At 35.8% G+C, this 23,963-nt stretch overlaps 1 protein-coding gene across 1 annotated transcript; it reads right to left on the bottom strand.

Moving 5' to 3' along the window:
• Positions 1 to 1,792: 1,792 nt before the first annotated feature.
• Positions 1,793 to 8,883, bottom strand: oprk1 (opioid receptor, kappa 1). Its single transcript, XM_048164645.1, has 4 exons — positions 7,982 to 8,883; positions 7,449 to 7,696; positions 6,399 to 6,751; positions 1,793 to 3,964 (listed from the first exon to the last, which is right to left on the bottom strand). The coding sequence occupies exons 2-4, from the start codon at positions 7,691 to 7,693 to the stop codon at positions 3,429 to 3,431; spliced, it is 1,134 nt and encodes a 377-aa protein (XP_048020602.1). The 5' UTR covers positions 7,694 to 7,696; positions 7,982 to 8,883; the 3' UTR covers positions 1,793 to 3,428.
• Between the last annotated feature and the right edge of the window lie 15,080 nt (positions 8,884 to 23,963).

Raw genomic sequence — 23,963 nt, 5'->3', positions numbered from 1 at the left:
AATGATCTAATCATGTAAACATGACACCATTCCAGTCAGGAAAGATCAGTACTTCAATTCAAAAAGTGATGGAGGGTCATTTTCATTAGCACTAAACTCTCAAAATATATTTGTAATCTCACACCTCACAGATTCCAAGAAAATTAATAATTGTAGCCTACATGTTCATTCTCTAGGGCTGTTCTGACAAAACAGATGTTTCACAATCGCACAGAGTGGCCTTGAAGCGCTATGTTTATCCTATAATGTGTATCATGGCAACGCCAACACTTCATCAGACCAAGATCTAGATTTAACAGAGTACTGAACGAACTGTCTCTGAAAAGTGTTAATGTGCACATAATCTGACAAGGTACTGACAGGCCTGTAAAAAAAACAGGTCTATTCTCAGAAGCCTACCTTTATTTCAAGGTTTGAACAAAGCTGTATGAAAAATATTTAAGGCACCTTTAAAGGGTTAGTTCACCCAAAAAATGAAAATTCTGTCATTTATTACTCACCCTCATGCCGTCTTCAGAACAAATTAAGTTATTTTTGTTGAAATCCGATGGCTCAGTGAGCATTGGGAGCAATGACATTTCCTCTCTCAAGATCCATAAAGGTACTAAAAACATATTTAAATCAGTTCATGTGAGTACAGTGGTTCAATATTAATATTATAAAGCGACGAGAATATTTTTGGTGCGCCAAAAAAAACAAAATAACGACTTATTTAGTGATGGCAGATTTCAAAACACTGCTTCATGAAGCTTCGGAGTGTTATGAATCAGTGTATCGAATCTTCTGTTCGGAGCACCAAAGTCACGTGATTTCAGCCGTTGGCAGTTTGACACGCGATTCGAATCATGATTCAATAGATTCATTATGCTCCGAAGCTTCCTTAAGCAGTGTTTTGAAATCGGCCGTCACTATGTAAGTCGTTATTTTGTTTTTTTGGTGCACCAAAAATAATCTCGTCACTTTATAATATTAATATTGAACCACTGTACTCACATGAACTGATTTAAATATGTTTTTAGTACCTTTATGGATCTTGAGAGAGGAAATGTCATTGCTCCCTATGGAGGCCTCACGGATCCATCGAATTTCAACAAAAATATCTTAATTTGTGTTCCAAAGATTAACAAAGGTCTTACGGGTGTGGAACGACATGAGGGTAAGTAATAAATGACAGAATTTTCATTTTTTGGGTGAACTAACCCTTTAAGGTAGCCTACAGTTCACTAAAAATGTAAATTCTGCCATTATTTATCATTCCAAAAAGAGAAATTTAGCCGAATGGTCAATCAAATTGTATATTGTATATGGACATTTTGCTAAATATCTCGTTTGGTGTTCCATGAAAGAAAGAAAGTCAATGAAAACGGTGTGAAAACTAAAATCTGTTTTATTTTTTGAATGAATTATACCTTTAAATAATCTTCAATTGATGTTTTATATTAGTTCAAACAAAAATGATCATCTTACTGATAGCAAATCAGTTTTATTTTTCTTATAACTAAGGTTAGATGCAGTGTCCACTGATTTCAAACCCTCATCATCATGTCATCCTCATCTATGACGTTCTCAATTTACTGACAAACATCAAAGGAGTGAAAAAAGAATGTGTCTTGCTGTTTGGTTATTAAGCTATAAGATGCACAATAAGTTGCCATGGCGATACTGCCTTTGTTACATGGTTACGCTTCTCTCATCTGGCTTTGTTGACACATCATTCAACTGTGATGGATGAAAGCTCCATAATTTCAAGTATTTATACAAACATTGACATCTGAACACAACATGACTCGTCTTACAGTTCAATTTATTGACAATATAATTTCAAATACAGGTAATATTATACAAGCAAAGTACAACTGATGGCAAAGCAAAGCTCATTTCATATGATTTCAAATGAATTCCTTTTAAAAATTGCACATATATAGAAACACGAGCTGAGAGGGAAACTTGCTAACACATTCAAAATCTGCTGATATATAGTAGTAGTACAAACACATTACTGAAAGCACAGTGGAACTTACAGAAGCTTCTCTCACTCTGTGCTTTATTGTCCAATATACAGTATCACACCATAAAGCATCTAAGATGAACAAAATAATGTAATATATATTGATTTACAAAAAACAAAGGCACAAAGGGCATTACATTTTTCATAACAAGAATTTTGCAATTAATTCCTAATACTGTTATGGCAATAGAGCACTGATGATGTCGTAATATGTCAAAAATATGCTATGATATTACATTTTTAAGCCATCTTAGGCAGAATGTCACAATTTCTCTGCTCTGTGATATATATATATATATATATATATATATATAAAACACAACCATAGACATCACCTAAAGGCAGCATTAGAAATACTTACATAAAATCAACTGTTATATCAACAATATCAATACAAAACAATGTGTAAAGTACCTGACACGTACGATTGAACTGTTTTCAGACATTTTACTGCCATTCTACTTTATCACAGAAATGCTTTTTTGTTTTCTTTTAATCATAAGCTGTATTTACATAAACGTTACTCAAAGATTTCCACATTTTCACTGTCAAACATGCAATAGAGATGTACATCGTTTTTCTAGGTTTATAGAAATTATAATACTCTGTATTAAGCAAGAACAACCTGACTAAGTAGATTCAGTCCTTTAGTTGGTTGTTTTAAAGCCCTATGCCCAAAAAGAAGAAAAAAAACCAGCACAAAAATCCTTAGACTCCCAAGGCAACTTACGATACATAATCCTTCATAATCCTTTTCATACATAATCCTTCAATCTAAATCAAATACAGAGAATACAAAGCAGTAAGCAGTTCTGATTACACTAACTCTTGTAGACTACATTATTTTTTATTTTTCCATCATTTGAGATATATAGTTTCCTGAGTCAAAATTATGTGACACTGCTGATTATTATTATACATTTTTTATATTTTTTAAATATAAAACAGGACTGTTTTACAATCCCAAATAAACAATTAACAGTACAAACGGATGCAAACATACATTTTGTTGGTTGTTTTTTTCTAGACTGTGTTTTATCATGTCTACCCAAGCATACTATATACTAGTGGCTAGTAATATACTATCTATCCCAAAGGACTTATAATACTACGCAAAAGGATCTTTAAGCATGACATTTCATTGTGAGCGACCAGATTTTAATTATACATCATCTTTGGTCAATGGACATTCAAAAAAAAATGATAAACAACGATTTAAATGGGATGATACTGAAGAAATGTGAATATGGACATACTAAACAAGACCATTATTTCACTAAAAGATCACTTTTTGCTCTAGCAATAGTTGTGTTGAAACATAAAGGGTACAATCTCTTCCTCAGATGGAGGTGGTGATCTGTGTCAGTCCCAGGTCATTCGAGTCTTCTCGACCGTGAAAGGACGACAGTTCCACGGCTAGTCATACAGGTCGACCGTGGCCTCCGTCCCCTTTGGCCTCTGCTGGGCACGTGTGCTCGCGAAGAGTGCTTCTGACCCGACTAACGCCGTGCCCGTCCCCCTTGGTCCGACCTGGGCAGCAGAAGTCCCTGAAGCACCGTTTGAAGTTCTCATCAAGGAAGGCATACAGGATGGGGTTGAGACTGCTGTTGGTGTATCCAAGCGCCACACAGAAGAAGTAGGCGGCCATGACCGCCGTGGTCTCCGGCACTCCGGGAGCGAGAGCTTTGACCAAGATGAAGATGTGTATGGGCGTCCAGCACACCACAAACACAGCGACCACAACCAGCACCAGGCGGGTGATGCGCCTCAGGTTGCGGTCTTTTTCCCGTGAGCCCGACAGCAGGCGGACGCTCTTAAGGCGCAGGACCATGAGCGTGTAGCAAACGGTGATGATGAGGAGAGGTGCCACAAAGGCGAAGATGAAGACGCAGATCTTCATTAATGTGTCCCAGTAGATATATGGGTCTGGAAACTGCAGAGCACACTCTGTAGTGCCTGCAGAAGAGATATAACAACAGCGGTTAATTATCAACCAGAAGTGAGGACAGGTTAATCATGTGTGCTATAATGCTGAAGGAACAACAAATACATTAGGATAAAGTAGAGAACTGAAAGTCCCATCATTTACTAGAAGATAATTTTTGGTCCCGCATCAACAAATATTATATTCTTGACTTCTGAATCTTAAAGGGTTAGTTCACCCAAAAATGAAAATTATGTCATTAATTACTCATCCTCATGTCGTTCCAAACCTGTAAGACTTTTGTTCATCTTTGAAACACAAATTAAGATATTTTTGATGAAATCTGAGAGGTATATGACTCGTCCATAGACAGCAATATAATCAATTCTTTCAAGGTCTAGAAAGGTCCTAAAGACATCATTAAAACAGTCGACGTGACTGCAGTTGTTCTAACTTAATTTTATGAAGCGATAAGAATACTTTTTGTGTGCAAAAACAAAACAAAAATAACAACTTTATTCAACAATCTCTTCTCTTCTGTGTCATTCTCATATGCTGTTTACGTCCAGAGCTTCTAAGTCAGAACTGGCTCCTGCATCAGCATCACACGCATGTGTCGTGCTGCTCATGTGATCGGCTTTGGCCAATACTGAGCCGGCATTCGGACGTAAACACGGAAGCCTTCACTGTGCTTAATGCGCAGATTGGCCTTAAAAAAACCCCGACCATATAGGTTGTTTTTCAAGCACCTTATTGTGACCTATATTTACGTTTTTAAAGTCATGCGCCCTCTACCTGGCGTAAAAATAATGACAGTGTCGTGTTATCGTCATGAAATGACGTATGACTGTCATTACCAATCAAAATGCGTGTTCATTTATATGCAATGTGTGGACCTTTTACACCATTTGTCCTATTTCCATTTAGCAAAATTCTTTTTTTATTAATGACTACAGCCACCCCACCCCTAATATGCACCCTTAGTGATTTATAGTGCATATACACTTTATGAGCACATGCGTTCCCTGGGATCGAACCCACGATCGTTTGATCACATGATTGCATATAGTTGTATATTGCAATGCTCTACCAATTGAGCTACGCAGAACGTGAAATATGACACAGATAAAAGGGAACAATGCATTAAAATGAAAGTGTCCTGTTGTCGATAGGGGCGCAACATTAGTAAATGCTCTTATGGGTCGTATTTCAGGGAAGTGACAAACGACCTATATAGACATATTGGTTGGAGAAGAGAGAAGAGATTGTAAAAAGTATTCTCGTCACTTCATAAAATTAAGGTTGAACCACTGTAGTCACATCGACTTAACAATGTCTTTAGTATCTTTCTGGACCTTGAAAGTGTTGATTATATTGCTGTCTATGGATGAGTCATATACCTCTCAGATTTCATCAAAAATATCTTAATTTGTGTTCCAAAGATGAACAAAGGTCTTACGGGTGTGTATCGACATGAGGGTGAGTAATTAATGACAGAATTTTAATTTTTGGGTGAACTAACCCTTTAAAATTGAAAAGTATACTGTGCCATTCTTTATGGATGCACTGATATTGAAACTGATCATTATTTTCATGCTATGGCCAATAATCAATAATTGCCAATATTCGAATTATATATACTATTTTGTTTGAATAAATACAAAATAAAACACTAGAACGTTTAAAAACTGTATTAATTAAAACAAATTTAAATAAACATTATATGTAAATTTAAGCATCACAACATTATAATGTACAGTATGGAAATATTCATTTTGAGATTTGCTAAAGATACATTTTAACAGTGTTATTAAATTATCAGTGTTTTTAAAAATTAACTTTAAGTCAGTGTTAGATGACGAGAGACTAACTAACGCTAAAAATCCAATACTGACCATTTCTAATGAAAAAATACTTCTAATGTGGGCCAATAACCGATATGGTACCTACACTACTGTTCAAAAGTTTGGGGTCCGTAAGATTTTTATTTATTTATTTATTTTATTTTAAAGAAATTAATCATTTTATTCAGCAAGGATTAAAGTGATCAAAAGTGACAGTAAAACATTAAAAATTTCTATTTCAAATAAATGCTGTTCTTCTGAACTTTCTATTCTTCAATGAATCCTCAAAAAAAAAAAACATGTATCAAGATTTACACAAAATCATTAAGCAGCACAACTGTTTTTAACATTGATAATAATAAGAAATGTTTCCAAATCAGCATATTAGAATGATTTCTGAAGCATCATGTGACACTGATGACTGCAGTAAAGATGCTGAAAATTCGGCTTTGCCAACACAGGAATACATTTTAAAATAGAAAACAACAATAATAATATATCACAATATTATTGTTTTACTGTATTTTAAATCAAATAAATGCAGCCTAGGTAAGCATAAGAGACTTACTGAAGAGTCTTACAAACTTTTAAAAGATAGTGTATATATATTGTTCATCCCTACCATTGTTTGTCTGAGTGCTCCCAAGGACCATTGCAGGAATCCCAGCAGCCGAGGACAACACCCAGATGAATATGTTAATGATTTTAGCTTTCATCGGTGTCCGAAAGTCCAGGGCCTTGACGGGGTGGCAGACCGCCACATAGCGGTCCACACTCATCATGGTCAAAGTGAAGATGCTAGTGAACATGTTGTAGTAGTCGATGGAGATGAACACCTTACACACAACCTCACCAAACGGCCAGGAATTCAGTAAGTAATCTGTGCTCTGGAAGGGCATGGTGGTGGTTACCAAAGCGTCGGCAACAGCCAGGTTGAAGATGTAGATGTTGGTGGCGGTTTTCATTTTAGTGTATCTGTCATGCCATAAATGAAACGCAACCCATCAGTGTGATAAATTCATGCATGAGATTGCTGTCAGGTCGTACACTAGCCAAACTGACAGCAAATTCCCAAATGATACTAAACGTTTGTCTTTCAGTGGTTTGACGGCTGTGTAAAGCCATTATATATCATTCACAGGTCAAGCCTGTCTATTTTTTTCTGATTATATCTGCAGTGTAACAGCTTGTGCTGTGATATATTATTCAACAAGCATGAACTGTGCAGTGCTTTATTTCAAATGTTATCTCAAAAATGACACAAGGAGTCTTTACTCAGCACAGAAGCTGCATCTGAAGTGCCATATATATCACTACCCGGTTTTAGCATTATTTTTATTCGTCTATATACAGAATGTGGAGCAGACTCTGCTCAAAGCAGCATATATTTACTGTACGTCAAGGTAATTTTGACTGCATTGGGCGTTTATATTTTACTCCACCGGGGGGAGCCAAACTGCCGAATTCGACTTGAACCCTTGACTAATAGTTTTCCATAAAACAGATATTTCGTCCAAACCATCCCATTGGAAACGTTTCAAATGACTGTTTATAAATAAAGTATGTCAACAGCTATTAAAAATTAAGATGTATATTCTCAAAATGAGATTTAAAGGCACGCATTTGATAATCAATGCAGGGCAGTACATCTTAGGACAATGCTGTTTCTTACCTGATAATGACAAACATCACAAGGCAGTTTCCCACTAGTCCGACAACAAACACCACAGAGTACACGGCAGCGATTATCGGAATGATAGGGGACATGGTTTCCTGTTCATTCGTCCAGCTTTCATTCAGCGAATAGTTATAAATGTCCGAGACAGCAGACTGCCATGTGAAGTTGGGTAAACACTTCTCGGGGTGAGATAAGGGGCATTTGTCCTCCTTGAAAATCTGCACCACGTTGCTGTCCATCGTCTGTTGATTTGCAAAATAAGATCAAATGTCTAATTGAGTCGCTGGAAAACTTCATTTGCTTTAGAATAAAGATTATATCAACAAAAAAGGGTAAAATAATAAACAGAAATTAATAAATAAACGTCGGAGATTAATAAATGATAGCTTTTTACAACATAATTATTAAGTAGCCTATACATTTGTTAAAAAATGTATACAGTCTGCTGATAAATGATACTGTATTGCACTTTACACCTAAAAATGTCTGTTGCACAGTTGGTAAAACACCAAATATAAGAGTCTTACCTTGTTACAAACTGCAAACCCGCTAATATAATTTGAAAATCCCAAGGTTTTAAAGAAACAATGATGTCTGTGCGCAATGCGTTGATTTCTTTGGCCCGCTCCTATTCAATTGATGACTGACTGCCACCTTACAGAGCAGCTGCCTCTGCCGCGCGTCCCGTATGACATCAGATCTCATGTGACGGTCTCCATCTACAGTCCGTTAACCAGCTGTAGTGTCTCACTGCAACTCTTTGCCTATACTGGCCGAAATAAAGTTGTCTTCAAAATTTCCAAATGTCTTACGAGTCTGAAAGCTTAAGACGATGATATCCTTGAAATAGTTTTAGTGTTTCATGAGATGGCGCGCGCAAAACTTCATGTCTGGAGACATTTCACGCGCACGCTGTCGCTTGAGAACTCAACAGGCAATAATGCGGTTTCAATATAGATAACAGTAACGCCACTGAAGCTCTCCGGAGTGTGTGGACATTGCCTTTTACTCATTGCCTTAGAGGCATGTAAGATGGGGAAAATCGCATTAGTTTTGTCAAAGAAGGATGTGCGTAATTGTGTAGCCGCGAGACGCTCTAAATAAAGGATTAACGAGCGATGGCTTGTGGTCTGCTGAAATGAAGAGGCAAAGTCCATCTGTTTTGTGTTTTAGTTGGCTACAATATAAATTCACTTGCCTGTTCCCTCTGATGTTTGAATGGTTTCTGAGTTAAATGGATATGGAACAGCAAATATTAACAAGAAATCAATAGTCTACACTTATAATACTGTAAATAATAATATAATAGTAAGATAATACTGTAGTACAGCGGTAGTGTGGTACAAGTAGGAGCTCTCCAAAAAATCCCAGTTTACAAGTTGTAATTAGGCTGCCAGTTCTAAGAGGACGTGAAAGTTTTTTACAAGTTGGAATCTCGTAATTACGACATGGCGTGAAGCTACTTACATTCGCCATGTTGTCATTATCATGTGGCCCACAGCATCAGCTGTGTTGCTTCAAATTTAAAAAATAATTTTGATTACTGACGTACAGCGGGGTAATGACACTGGCGTAAAGAGGTTAGGTCAACGTTATAATAACGTTATGAGAATGTTAGAGTAACGCTCTACAAACCAAAAACTAACATTCCATTTTTGTTAAGAAAACTTTCCAGGCTAACCAAAAACAAACCTTAAAAAAGAACATTCTACCAAAAAAACTAACGTTTTTGGTTTGCAAAACGTTATTCTAACGTTACTCTAACGTTCCATAACGTTATTCTAACGTTTCTAGAACAGTAGTTTTGGTTCCCAGAACGTTCAATTTTAGGGTTTGCTTTTGATTAGCCAGAAAGTTCTTAATGGAAATAGAATGTTAGTTTTTGGTTTGTATAATGTTATTCTAATGTTATTTTAACGTTCGCCTAACCGCTTTACTCTGATGTCATTACCTCGATCACTCCCAGCTAACAATTTTTGGTTCCCAGAATGTTCTCAGAACATTAGTTTTTGGTTCACAGAACGTTATTCTTTATGGTTTGGTTTTGGTTTACCTGGAAAGTTTTCTTAATGGAAACAGAACATTAGATTTTGGTTTGTAAAACGTTACTCTAACGTTCCCATAACATTATTTGAATGTTTCCAGAACGTTAGTTTTTGGTTCCTAAAACGTTGTATTTTAAGGTTTGCTTTTGGTTGGCCAGGAAAGCTTTCTTAACAGAAATGGAATTAGTTTTTGGTTTGTAGAATGTTATTCTAATGTTACCCTAACATTCCCAGAACATTCTTTTTTAAGGTTTGTTTTTGGTTAGCCAGTAAAGTTTTCTTATTGGAAATAAAACGTTCTATTTCCGTTAAGAAAACTTTCCTGGCTAACCAAAACCAAACCATAAAAAATAATGTTCTGGGAACCTAAAACGAACTTTTTGAGAACATTCTGGGAACCAAAAATTGTTAGCTGGGAGCGGATGACACTGAGTAAAGAGGTTAGGCAAACGTTATATAATGTTATGGGAACATTAAAATATTGTTAGAATAACGTTCTACTAACCTGTTTCCTTTAAGAAAACTTTCCTGGCTAATTAAAAAAAAAAGTTTTTTGTTCTGGGAACAAAAAAACGAACATTCTGGAAACGTTAGAATAACATTGTCAGAATGTTAGACTAACGTTCTACAAACCAAAAACTAACGTTCTATTCTATTCTTAAAAAACTCTAATGTGGTGGTCTGTTTATGTTAAGTAGTAGCCTAGTTTTACATTTTCCAAAATAGGCCACCTTATTAACAATGTTCCTGAAGTAAGGTTGACAGGTTGAGAAGAACCGAGAGACTAATGCAGGCTTATTATGCTATATCACTTTATTATTCTGTTGCTACTAAATATTTGTCCATTCTAGATGGCAATTTTAGAAACAAAAATGGAATGAAGTGAAAAAAAGAAAGTGGGCTCAGCAAAACCCCAATGGTGTCCTTTATGAAAGCATGCGTGCTTGATTTTTTTCCCTCACAGCAGCTTTGAAAACAAAATAGGCCTACATGACTGAGGGTCGACCACAGCAAGAGCTCTAATGGCACTCTTTAATGTTACTATTTACTCTACAATATTGATTTTACTCATCTAACCATAGTTTGTCATACCAGTAATGGACACAATAAACATCTAGTTCATCAGCATGACATTCTGTGAACGCAGATTCTTGTTCGTTCTTTCTAGGCAAAAGTAGGTGTACTTCACATGTTGCTAAGAGACACAGGTAGGTGTTGTTTGTGTGGTATATTTCCCCCCCAGTGCTTGTGCTTCATAACCTCAGGTAAAAGGGCTTATAGATAATTACAGCTCCATCAGACATCACAAAATCCCACTGAGGGACACAGCTGTGTGAAGGGAAAGATGATTTTAATCAGTTATTTTATTTAGTCTGTAATAATGCTGTTTTTTCTCTCGGTCTACACACATTCATATGCATTAACCACAATTGTGTGTAGGTTGGATGTATATTAGTGTTACTATTTTTGTAGCAGTAAAGTATTATTGTGGCAATTAAAACCCATATACAAGGCAACAACTTAAATGGTTAGTTCACCTAAATTGATAGTTCTGCTATTTACCCACCTTCATTTTGTACCAAAACCCAATGCTGTTATTATTTTCTGCCTAAAAATGAGAAGACAGATCCAAGAGATTGCATGGCTCAAGTCATTAATATATATTTAATCACATAATTGAACTGATGATTATTTTGGGAAAATAAAATGGTAACACTTAAGGTCTCATTCGTTATCATTAGTTAATGTATTAACTAACATGAACTAACAATGAGCAATACATTTGTTACAGTATTTATTAATCTTTGTTAATGTTAGTTAATGAAAATAAATTTGTTCATTGTTTATTCATATTAGTTCACAGTGCATTAACTAATGCTAACAAATACAACTTTTGAGTTTAATAATGTATTAGTAAATGCTGAAATTAATATTAACTAAGATTAATAAATGCTGTTATTGTTAATTTTTAACTCATGTTAACTAACGTAGTTCGCTAATGTTAACTATGAAACCTTATTGTAAAGTTACCTATAAAATAATAAAATAAAATACACAAAAACAAAACAAGAAGATAAATAAAATAAAATGAAATGAAAATAAAATAAAATAAAAACAATAAAAAGCACCATTAAATAAAACTACAAAAAAATTGAAAAACAATAAAATGCAAAACATTTTTTAAAATAAAAAACAAATAAACAAGTAAATGAAAAACAAACAAATAAACAAACCAAACACCAAATAGAATAAAAAACAAATAAATAAAAAAACACAACAGCCTCTCTAAACAAAACAAAAAAAAACAAAACAAAAAAAACACACATCATGGGATACCAGATCTATAAGATCAATCCATTTATAGTTCAATGAAGGTTTGAATGCACACAAAAATATTTTTCAAAGAATCTTCTCATTAATATTTTCCATACAACAACAGTTTATGGTGACCATTATAGCTGACAAGGGCAAAAAAGGACAATAAATGCAGTCAACTTGTGTGCCATTCCACATCTTCTGAAGTCGTGTGATATATGTGTGAGGAACAGACCAGAACGTAAATCATTATCATCTTCCCCTGCTGCTCTCATATCAAATATGTATGATGCGAGACTGACATCAAGACATTTTGTTTGATTGAAGGCACATGTTCAACCTGCATCATGTACAATAACAGCACAGGGTGTGTACAAAATGAAGATCCATTTAACAGACACATACAGTGCCCTCCATAAGTATTGGGACAGTAAAGACAAAATTGCTCTGTTAGCTGTGGTGTCAAGACATCTATAAATATGATTAAAAGATTAATATGTGGCAGAAGTACAGAATGTCACATTTTATTATTGGCTGTTTCAACACAAACTGTTTTACCAACTAAGAAGTACAGCACTTTTAGAGTTTCATCCCTCTGCCTAATGCAAGCAGTATTGGGACGGTTTAACTTAAAGCAAATGTAAATGTGTAAAAGCTAATATTTAGTTGTAAATCCCTTGCGAGCAATCACAGGAGCGAGTCTGTGACCCATAGACATCACCAGACTATTGGCTTCACACTTTAAAATGCTTTTCCAGGCCTTAAATGCAGCCATTTTTAATGGTTGCTTGTTTTGGAGAGTTTCTGCCTTTAGTCTCCTCTGGTGAAATGCTTATTCAATAGGATTTAAATCTGAAGGACTTGGACAATCTAATACCCAAACTTTCTTTACCATGATAATCTTGATTGAGTTGGCAGTACAGTTGCCATATGAAGCACTTCCCAGTGAGTCTGGTGCATGGCATTTTCTTGAACACTGGTAGGCAAGATTCTTTTGTACATCTCTTAATTCATTCTTCTGCTGCCATCGTTGAATAAGTCATCAATAAAGATGAGTGAGCCTGTTCCAGAGGCAGACAGGCATGCCCATGACATGACACTACCTCCACCATGCTTTCCAGGTTGTATGTCTTAGATCATTTGCAGTTTCTCTTTTTCTCCATACTTTTGCTTTCCCACTTTGATAGGTTAATATTTGTCTCATCTGTCCATAAAACTCTGTTCTAAAACTCGACTGGCTCATGCAAATTCAAATTGGGCGATCAAACCAATCATAACGCCGAATCCGCTGTTTTGTCCTCCTGTGTTCTTCACGTCTTTCTGTGGTTGAAATGTGGTTCATTCATGTTTATTTGATGCTATAAATTAACTAGTAAGATGATTGGTTCATGAGCCGCTTGATCTGAGGCGCTACAGCGATCTCTCACAACATATAAAAGAGCCACAAAACGTTTATTTCAAAAGCTACTCCCCCTCTTTAACTGGGATAAAAAACAGCCAAGAGTGAGGTGATGGGGTGGTGGAGGGATGCTGTGAAACTTGTCACGGGATAGAGGTGAGAGACGGTTTATATACCGGCTTCCTCTTGCACTGATTGGTTGATTTACCTGAACGTGCGCCTCCCGAATTTAGTTAAATAAAACTTAATTTATTGTTTAAATTTCTTCAAAAATGACTAAATTTGAGACTTGTTTCATATCAAAAGTCTGTCCATGAGTTGTCAGCTTCCTCTTTGCTCCACATTGTATTTTTCACTGTGGCGTGTGGCGTGACAGCGCCATGGCTTGTCGGACATAGCAAAGGGGGCGGGTCTTCGCGAACAGTCAGTTTCGTTGGTGAAGTCTCCTGCGAACAGCAGATTGTGAGACCATCACTCCAGCTTTCTGGAGGTTGCTGAAGCTTAGCGGATGGATATATCTTTTTCAGAACATTCCAAACTGGACATTCCAAGTCAGTCTCCAGATTTAAATCCTATGCCACGTACCTACACACTGTAAATTTCAGGAGTGACAACCGCATTATGCGGGAGTGAATCCCCTAAATTATCGTTACATATGTGTACGGAACACGACTCACTCTCGAAACTGCGATGATTGACAGCTTGGAAACCATAGCGACGTTCTGGCGTCTCTCATGTTTGGTATCCGTTATCGTGACCAAAGTAATATTAAAGTGACAAAACACTCATTATTTTCAGCAATTTAAACACACTAACACTGTCGACGGAGGCGTCGTGTTTTATGCTTGGACAGCCTGTTTCACACAGCGCGCGCTCTATCTGTGTTGCCATGGTCACTCACTATAAGCGTTTTTGGGCTTGTTGTTTAAAGGTGCCCAAGAATGCTTTTTCATAAGATGTAATATAAGTCTAAGGTGTCTCCTGAATGTGTCTGTGAAGTTTCAGCTCAAAATACCCCATAGATTTTTTTAAATAAATTTTTTTAACTGCCTATTTTGGGGCATCATTAACAATGCACTGATTTACATTCGGCGCCGCCCCCTTAAATCGCGTGCTCTCTGCCACATGAGCTGTCGACTATTGGTGCGTTCAAGTCATGTCGGAAAGATCGTATTTACGAGCAGAACCGACATGAACACCACCACAATGTCGTAAATACCAGTGGGAAGCTCGTAATTTTCTTTAAGCTCCGATCTATACGAGTTGGGGGCGTGTCAGTCAGAAACATAGCGAAATACCACAATACTTGCAGGTATTAGCAGTGACATTGTCAGGCTTTTCTATTTACAACGAAGTAAGCTGATTCCAAGCAAAAATACGATAGCATCACAATATAAAAATGTAATATGTAACAATAAATTTTACAATGGCTTCATAAATTAATTAAAAACATAAAAAAGCAACATACAACTAATGCACATTCTTTGCTCTATATTTTCTAGAAGCAGAAGTGTTGTTATTTTGTGTAATTAATTTAGAGAAGGCACACCGCCATCTTACTCCGACGAAAGTGACTTGAACGCACCTACTGTCGTACACACGACTTCCCACCTCGTACATACGAACTTCCCAGGAAGACTTGAACGCACCATATATTACAGCGCATTTACAAAGTTCACACAGCTAATATAACCCTCAAATGGATCTTTACAAGATGTTCGTCATGCATGCTGTATGCATGCTTCGAATGAGTAAAGTATTTATTTGGATGTTAAAGTTTTATTCTGAGTGAATTTGAGGCTGTCCTCTGTGGCTAACGGCTAATGCTACACTGTTGGAGAGATTTATAAAGAATGAAGTTGTGTTTATGCATTATACAGACTGTAAGTGTTTAAAAAATGAAAATAGCGACGGCTCTTGTCTCCGTGAATACAGTAAGAAACGATGGTAACTTTAACCTCATTTAACAGTACATTAGCAACATGCTAACGAAACATTTAGAAAGACAATTTACAAATATCAGTAAAAATATCATGCTATCATGGATTATGTCAGTTATTATTGCTCCATCTGCCATTTTTCGCTGTTGTTCTTGCTTACCTAGTCTGATGATTCGGCTGTGTGCAGCTCCAGACGTTATTACTGGCTGCCCTTGTGTAATCCCTTTCATAATGTTGGGAACATGGGCTGGCATTATGCAAATATTGGGGCGTACACCCCGATTGTTACATAACAGTCGGTGTTATGTTGAGATTCGCCTGTTTTTCGGAGGTCGTTTAAACAAATGAGATTTATATAAGAAGGAGGAAACAATGGGGTTTGAGACTCACTGTATGTCTTTTCCATGTACTGAACTCTTGTTATTTAACTATGCCAAGGTAAATTAAATTTTTGAATCTAGGGCACCTTTAAGCTTGTCTCATAAAGCAAACGGGTTTATGGAGTTATTAAAGTGAGCAAACATGAATCGCGATTTTCAGCATAAAGCATTTGGATAGGCTTGTGCTTTCCCTGTGATTCGCCGCGCATACACGAGAGACACACGTTACCGGTGCACGTAAACGTCATTAACAACTAGTTGTTCAGTTCGGTTCCGTACACACTGCACAGAATTTCTGTAAATGCGGTTGTCACTACCTGTATTTTTCGGGAGTTAATACGGTTGTAGAATGCGGTTGTCACTCTCGTATTTTCCTGAACTGTGTGTGTACAGAACGCGATTAAGCACTAAAAGGTGAACTGACAACCGAATTTAGCTGTAGTGTGTACGTGCCCCTATTGAATAAGCATTTCACCAGCTGAAGAGGAGAATAAAGGCAGAAACTCTCCAAAACAAACAACGGTTGAAAATGGCTGCATTAAAAGCCTGGAAAAGCATTTTAAAGTGTGAAGCCAATAGTCTGGTGATGTCTATGGGTCACAGACTCGCTCCTGTGATTGCTTGCAAGGGATTTACAACTAAATATTAGCTTTTACACATTTACATTTGCTTTAAGTTAAACCGTCCCAATATTTCTGCTTGCATTAGGCAGAGAGATGAAACTTTAAAAGTGCTGTACTTCTTAAAACATTTTGTGTTGAAACACCCAATAATAAAATGTGCCTCATATTAATCTTTTAATCATATTTATAGATGTCTTAACACCACAGCTATAACAGAGCAATTTTGTCTTTACTGTCCTTATGCAGGGCACTGTACATGACATTTAGACAAATTCTTCAACAATAAAGAAGCACACATTTTCAGTCAGAAGTGAAAAGAATAGAGAGTAATGAACTGACCAAAGCCTTTTATTTGTGCGTGTCTTTTCAAACTGCTGATGTGTATAATGATAAAAAATAAAGTATTTGCCAACTGATGAATTCAACTAGATATATATATAAAGAAATAAAAGGGAAAATGTAACTGGGAGCAATTCTATTACAAGGTAAATCAAGTCAAGGACAAGAAGAAAAAAAAAAACCTCAGTCACATGAATCTTTTTTATGATATAGTCTTTTAAGCCAAAGCTCAGCAGTTGAACACACACTGTTGAAGAAGTTAGAAACAAATATATTAACATGTATGTTGTGCTTCACACTAATGTATTATAATTTCTGAAATATGTGGCATCTTTAGCACAGTTAAAGTGAGAATTAACCTGCTGAAACTGACCGGAAAGAAAAAGCATGCAGCGAACAGTTTATGGATATGTGCTTTTTCTTTTGGATTTGAATGAGAGAGAGAGAGAGAGAGAGAGAGAGAGAGAGAGAGAGAGAGAGATGGTGGGATTGTTCTTTCTATTTTTCAGTGCCCTTGAAGAATGAAAGGAGTGTGTGTGAAGGCATCAGTTTGTTTAGAAACAGTTTCCATGGAAACCAAATATTCTTTTTTATAGGCTAGATATTCAAGGTGCATCAGTTCAGAGTGTTCGTGATTTCATTCCAAACTTCAGACCTCCGAGCCATGAAATGGATTATTCGGGCCCTCACAGATACAAATTAAGTGTTACAATGACGACTCAAAAACGTTGCCTGCAAGGAACTCAGAGACACAATCCTACCCATTCTGCATGCATTTGTATCAGAGCAAAATAATAAGAACATCAAGGGCCAATCATTAGATTAGACAGCTACTGAGAATAAGAGACAGGCTATCAACACTTCCTCTCACAGCTAAGGGACAGTTTCCAAGAAGAACAATAGATTTACTGGAGGTCCTTATGAATCTGTCAGGTTGTCATAAACCAGGCGGCTGATTCAAAATGTAGAGTCTATTACTCATACGTATCACAAATAGCCTGAGTGGAACGTAATTTACAACACCATATTCTGTCATCATTTACTCACCTTCAAGTTGTTCCAAACCTGTATGAATTTCTTTCTTCTACTAAACACAAAAGAAGAATATGGGTCAATGTGGTCCATCAACTGTTTGTCACCCACATTCTTTAAAATATCTTCATTTGTGTTTAGTAGAAGAAATAAATTCATACAGGATTGGAAAAACTTGAGGGTGAGTAAATGACGACAGAATTTTCATTTTTGGGTGAACTATACCTTTAATGAATCAATATCGATGATAAGTAAAATTGAAGTGATCTGTGTGAAATGACATTTCCCTTTTCAGTGTCTCTTCAGCGCAAGATTTATTGTTTCCACATATGCTGTTGATGTTCACATCTATAAGTAATGTACTGCTGCATATTGACTGTACGGGGATTATTTCCGCTTTATTTCCACTCTATATTCAGCTTCTAATTGGTTGTTGTTCATCGCCAACACAGTGACCATCAGTCTTTGCTAAAATGGGTAAATGTTCATCATGCACACGAGGCTAAAAAGGAACACAAACTTCAGGCTTTCCATTCCAGCCCATCTGAACATTGTGAAGAGCCTCTCCAAATACAGGCTACAGATGGCTCTGCTGATGGTACCTAAGCTTGATCAAAGTCTGTGTCATGCTAGTACAGGCCTGAAGATTGAGCACTCTTAAACCGCCATTAGTGCTGATGGTGCAATATTGGAGGACAAATTTATGGTAGAGCTCCATTCTCTGTGGTTCTGCATTCTTACGATATGACCCAGCAATAAATAGCAACCTGCGTAAAACGAGTAAAAATCAGTTTTAAGACACTGTTGGCTTTAGACATTAATATTCATTTAACCACATCATTTCTTTGATGACTATTTGTAATTACTTTGGGACGTTAAGTAAAAATAAAAATAGTAAAAATAAATAATAAATAAATAAGTTTTAATAAATAAAATAAAATAAATAACAATAAAATAAAGCAAAATAAAATAATAAAATGAAATAATATATACAATATATAATAAATTAAATAAAAACAACAATGATAAAATAAAGCAAAATAAAAAATAAAATGATACAAAAAAAAAATGACAAAAATACAAAAAATAAAAAAACAAGACAAAACAAAAAAGGAAACAAAATCAAATACAAAAACAAAATAAAAAATAAAATAAAATGGAAAAAATAAATAGAATAAAACAAAAACATAAAACAATAAATAAAATAAAAATTAAATAAAGCAAAATAATAAAATAAAAATTAAACAAACAATGATAAAATAAAGCAACATGAAAAATAAAATAAATTAAATGATGAATAAAAAAATAAATAAAACAAAATAAAATGAAGCAAAATAATAAAATAAAAATTAAGCACAAACAACGATAAAATAAAGCAACATAAAAAATAAAATAAAATGATGAAATCAAGAAAATAAAATAAAAAACAGAAAAAGTATACAAACAAAATAAAATAAAATGATGAAAAAGAAAATTAATGAAAAACAAAGAAAAAAAAAAAAAAAAAGTCAAACAAACAAAAAACAAAAACAAAACAAAACAAAATAAAAACAACCAGACTAAATAAGCATCATTTATCATCAGGTGTGGCTGTAGTAAGATCACAACACAGGAGATTCAGAGAAACAGGACAAATTTTAATCATGAATGCAGGGAGAAACTCAGACGAACACAACCATGTTAAAACAAATAAAATACCGGACAAAGAATTGAATGAACTGAAAGATTATATATACACAAGAGAGGATAACCAACAGAACAAGGAACAGGTGTTTAACTAGTTTTTTCTGTAGTATTTACTTCACCACAGAATCCTTTTTTATCAGTGTAGATATATCAGTTCTCTGGGGTATCAGGTGTACATGCAAGCATCACAGCCATCATCTCGGTAGTACTTGTGACTTCTAAAGGAATATCATTACCTTTTATCAATATCCTTTGGCACTTTTCTGATCTCCATGATTATCATCTTTATTCTAGATATTTTTAAGATAAAAAAAGACCATTAACTGCATAATATCTTCATTTAAAAAACAAATTCCAGAGAAATTTCCAGTGTCCAGTAATTCTGATTTCCATAACAGCATGATTCAATAAATGAGTTTAATGGCTGATGCCACAGGGTTAAAGGCGGTTTCAGTAACGACATGCCATGAAATGGCCCTGATCTCAGCAATCAGAAGCTGAATAGGAACTCCTGTTGTTAGTGAAAGGTTCACTGGAGAACGAGAGCTTCCGGCTGCAAAATGTCAAATGGATTCAATCGCAGACTGATTGTAACAAAGCGGTATAAATGTGATCCAATATCCAAAGACAGTGCAGCCTATCTGTGTGATTGTGCAAATTTAGACTGTCCACAGAAATGATTCACAGAAAGTACTACTTAATGTTTAACAATATAGGCTACACAAGGACATTACTTTATGAATCTGAATAGTTGCATAATTGCATTACAGCGATCTGGCGAGACTGAAGCTTGTCGTCACACTTTGAAAATAACAAAATGCTACAATAAATCTTTCTGTAAAGGCACGTTCACACCAAGAATGATAACTATATTAGCGTCCACACCAGTGGACGATATGGTTCTCGAAGTGCGTGCTTGTCTGTCACTTAATAAAGGCCCTCTGAAGGGAAGCAATGCGTTTTTGTAAGAAAAATATCCGGGTCATTGACAAATAAGGTTTTTAAAAATGTAAAAAAACATAATGGAGATATAATTAATTAAAAGTTTTATTAAGTGAGATTATGTGGTTTTTATAATCGATTAAATCTGCTTTTGGCATTTTTTACAAGATGGACAAAATTTATCACCAAAAAAGTCATTTGGTTTAACTGAATGACATTTTTGGTTATACCGAATGATGATATTTTCAAACAATGCTAACAGGCTGATATCTACAGTGTCCTCCACAAATATTGGCACCCTTAGTATAAATATGAGCAAAGGCAGCTGTGAAAAAAAATCTGCATTGTTTATCTTTTTGATCTTTCATTCAAAAAATTCACAAAATGCTAACATTTCATTGAAGGAAAAGAATTGAAAATGGAGGGAAAAGCTCATTATGAAATAAATGTTTTTCTCCAGTATATGTTTGCCACAATTCTTAGCACCCATAGAAATTCTTCTGAGTAAAATATCTCAGAAGTATATTCCCATTCCCATTTACATTTTTTTAGTACACCAGGGTGACTTGGAGCATGAAATTGTGCAGCCATGGCTTCCTGTTCCACAGGAGTATAAACATGAGGAAACACAAAGGACAAATCCCCTTAATCATTCATCACAATGAGAAAAAACAAATAATATAGTTCTGATGTGCAGCAAAAGATTGTTGAGCTTCACAAAATGGAAAATGGGTATAAGAAAAAAGCTAACGCATTGAAAATCCCCATTTCCACCATCAGGGAAATAATTAAGAAATTTCAATCAACTAAAGATGTTACAAATCTGTCTGGAAGAGGACGTGTGTCTAAATCGTCCTAATGTGCGGTGAGGAGGAAAGTTTGAGTGGCCAAAGACTCTCCAAGGATCACAGCTGGAGAATTGCAGAAATTAGTTGAGTCTTGAGTCCCAGAAAGCCTAAAAAAAAAATTATCAAACAGCACCTACATCCCCACAAGTTGTTCGGGATTGTTTCAAGAAAAATCCTTCTTTGCTCATCCAAAAACAAACTCCAGCATATTCAGTTGTCAGACAAGTCTGGAACTTCAAATGGAACCGGCTTCTGTGGTAAGATGAAACTAAAAAGAGCTTTTTGGCAGCAAACCCACCAGATGGGTTTGGTGCACACATGGATAAAAAGTATCCCATGTCCACGGTTAAATATACTGCTGGATCTTTAATGTTGTGGGCCTATTTTTCTGCTGGAGGTCCTGGACATCTTGTTCAGACACATGGCATCATGGATTCTATCAAATACTAACAGATAAAAAATCAAAACCTGACCGCTTCTGCTAGAAATCCAATAATGGGCTGTGGTTGGATCGTCCATCAGGACAATGATCCAAAACAAACATCAAAACCAACATAAAAATGTGTCACTGAGCACAAAATTAAGCTTCTTCCATGGCCATCCCAGTTCCTTGACCTGAAACCTAAAGAAAATGAGTGGAGTGAACTGAAGAGAAGAAGCACCAACATGGAGCTGGAATCTGAAGGATCTGGAGAGATTCTGTATGGAGGAATGGTCTCTGATCTCTCCTCAGGTGTTCTCCAAACTCATCAGGCATTATAGAAGAAGACTCAGAGCTGTTATCTTGGGAAAAGGACATTGCAATAATTCGGAGCCAATAATTGTGGCCAACATGAACTAGAGAAAATCATTTATTTCATAATGAGCTTTTCCACCCATTTTCAATTCTTTTCCTTTAATGAAAGGTTAGAATTTTGTGAATTTTTTGAATGAAAGATCAAAAAGATAAACAATGCAGATATTTTTTCACAGCCGCCTTTGCTCATATTTACTAAGGGTGCCAATATTTGTGGAGGAGACTGTAGCTAGCTAGCAAAAGGACATAATTTTAACACCATTTTGCACTATGTTGATATATGATGTTATAAAATCATGCCAGAATAAAAAAATATATACATTTATTACATTTATAGATATTTAATCACTAATGAAATGGCTGTATTGGCCTTTGGACGGTTAAACCAAATTACCTTTTGACACTTCAAAACCTTTAAAATAACTTTATATGTAGCAAAATATAATTAAACCCTTTTGGATTCAATAAAAGAGATCTAGTTGTACTACCTTACATACTTTGGATGTCATATATTTGTTTTTTTATTATCATTAAGGCCTTTGGACAAAAAAATGACCCATCACGTCATTGACTCATACATACCCGATTGCAAAAAAGTTGGGACACTGTACAAATTGTGAATAAAAAAGGAATGCAATAATTTACAAATCTCATAAACTTATATTTCATTCACAATAGAATATAGATAACATATCAAATGTTGAAAGTGAGACATTTTGAAATGTCATGCCAAATATTGGCTCATTTTGGATTTCATGAGAGCTACACATTCCAAAAAAGTTGGGACAGGTAGCAATAAGAGGCCGGAAAAGTTAAATGTACATATAAGGAACAGCTGGAGGACCAATTTGCAACTTATTAGGTCAATTGGCAACATGATTGGGTATAAAAAGATCCTCTCAGAGTGGCAGTGTCTCTCAGAAGTCAAGATGGGCAGAGGATCACCAATTCCCCCAATGCTGCTGCGAAAAATAGTGGAGCAATATCAGAAAGGAGTTTCTCAGAGAAAAATTGCAAAGAGTTTGAAGTTATCAACATCTACAGTGCATAATTTCATCCAAAGATTCAGAGAATCTGGAACAATCTCTGTCCGTAAGGGTCAAGGCCAGAAAACTATACTGGATGCCCGTGATCTTCGGGCCCTTAGACGGCACTGCATCACATACAGGAATGCTGCTGTAATGGAAATCACAACATGGGCTCAGGAATACTTCCAGAAAACATTGTCGGTGAACACAATCCACCGTGCTATTCGCTGTTGCCTGCTAAAATTCTATAGGTCAAAAAAGAAGCCATATCTAAACATGATCCAGAAGCGCAGCCGTTTTCTCTGGGCCAAGGCTCATTTAAAATGGACTGTGGCAAAGTGGAAAACTATTCTGTGGTCAGATGAATCAAAATTTGAAGTTCTTTTTGGAAAACTGGGACGCCATGTCATCCGGACTAAAGAGGACAAGGACAACCCAAGTGGTTATCAGCGCTCAGTTCAGAAGCCTGCATCTCTGATGGTATGGGGTTGCATGAGTGCGTGTGACATGGGCAGCTTACACATCTGGAAAGGCACCATCAATGCTGAAAGGTATATCCAAGTTCTAGAACAACATATGCTCCCATCCAGACGTCATCTCTTTCAGGGAAGACCTTGCATTTTCCAACATGACAGTACCAGACCACATACTGCATCAATTACAACATCATGGCTGCGTAGAACAAGGATCCGGGTACTGAAATGGCCAGCCTGAAGTCCAGATCTTTCACCCATAGAAAACATTTGGCGCATCATAAAGAGGAAGATGTGACAAAGAAGACCTAAGTCAGTTGAACAACTAGAAGCCTGTATTTGACAAGAATGGGACAACATTCCTATTCCTAAACTTGAGCAAATTGTCTCCTCAGTCCCCAGACGTTTGCAGACTGTTCTAAAAAGAAGAGGGGATGCCACACCGCGGTAAACACGGCCTTGTCCCAACTTTTTTTGAGATGTGTTGATGCCATGAAATTTAAAATCAACTTATTTTTCCCTTAAAATGATAAATTTTCTCAGTTTAAACATTTGATATGTCATCTATGTTGCATTATGAATAAAATATTGAAATTTAAAACTTCCACATCATTGCATTCTGTTTTTATTCACAATTTGTACAGTGTCCCAAATTTATTGGA

Source organism: Megalobrama amblycephala, linkage group LG17 (genome assembly GCF_018812025.1).
Source record: "Megalobrama amblycephala isolate DHTTF-2021 linkage group LG17, ASM1881202v1, whole genome shotgun sequence".
Taxonomy (NCBI): domain Eukaryota; kingdom Metazoa; phylum Chordata; class Actinopteri; order Cypriniformes; family Xenocyprididae; genus Megalobrama; species Megalobrama amblycephala.
The sequence above is the reverse complement of the archived record's forward strand: the minus strand, read 5'-3'. Positions and strand labels throughout refer to the sequence as shown.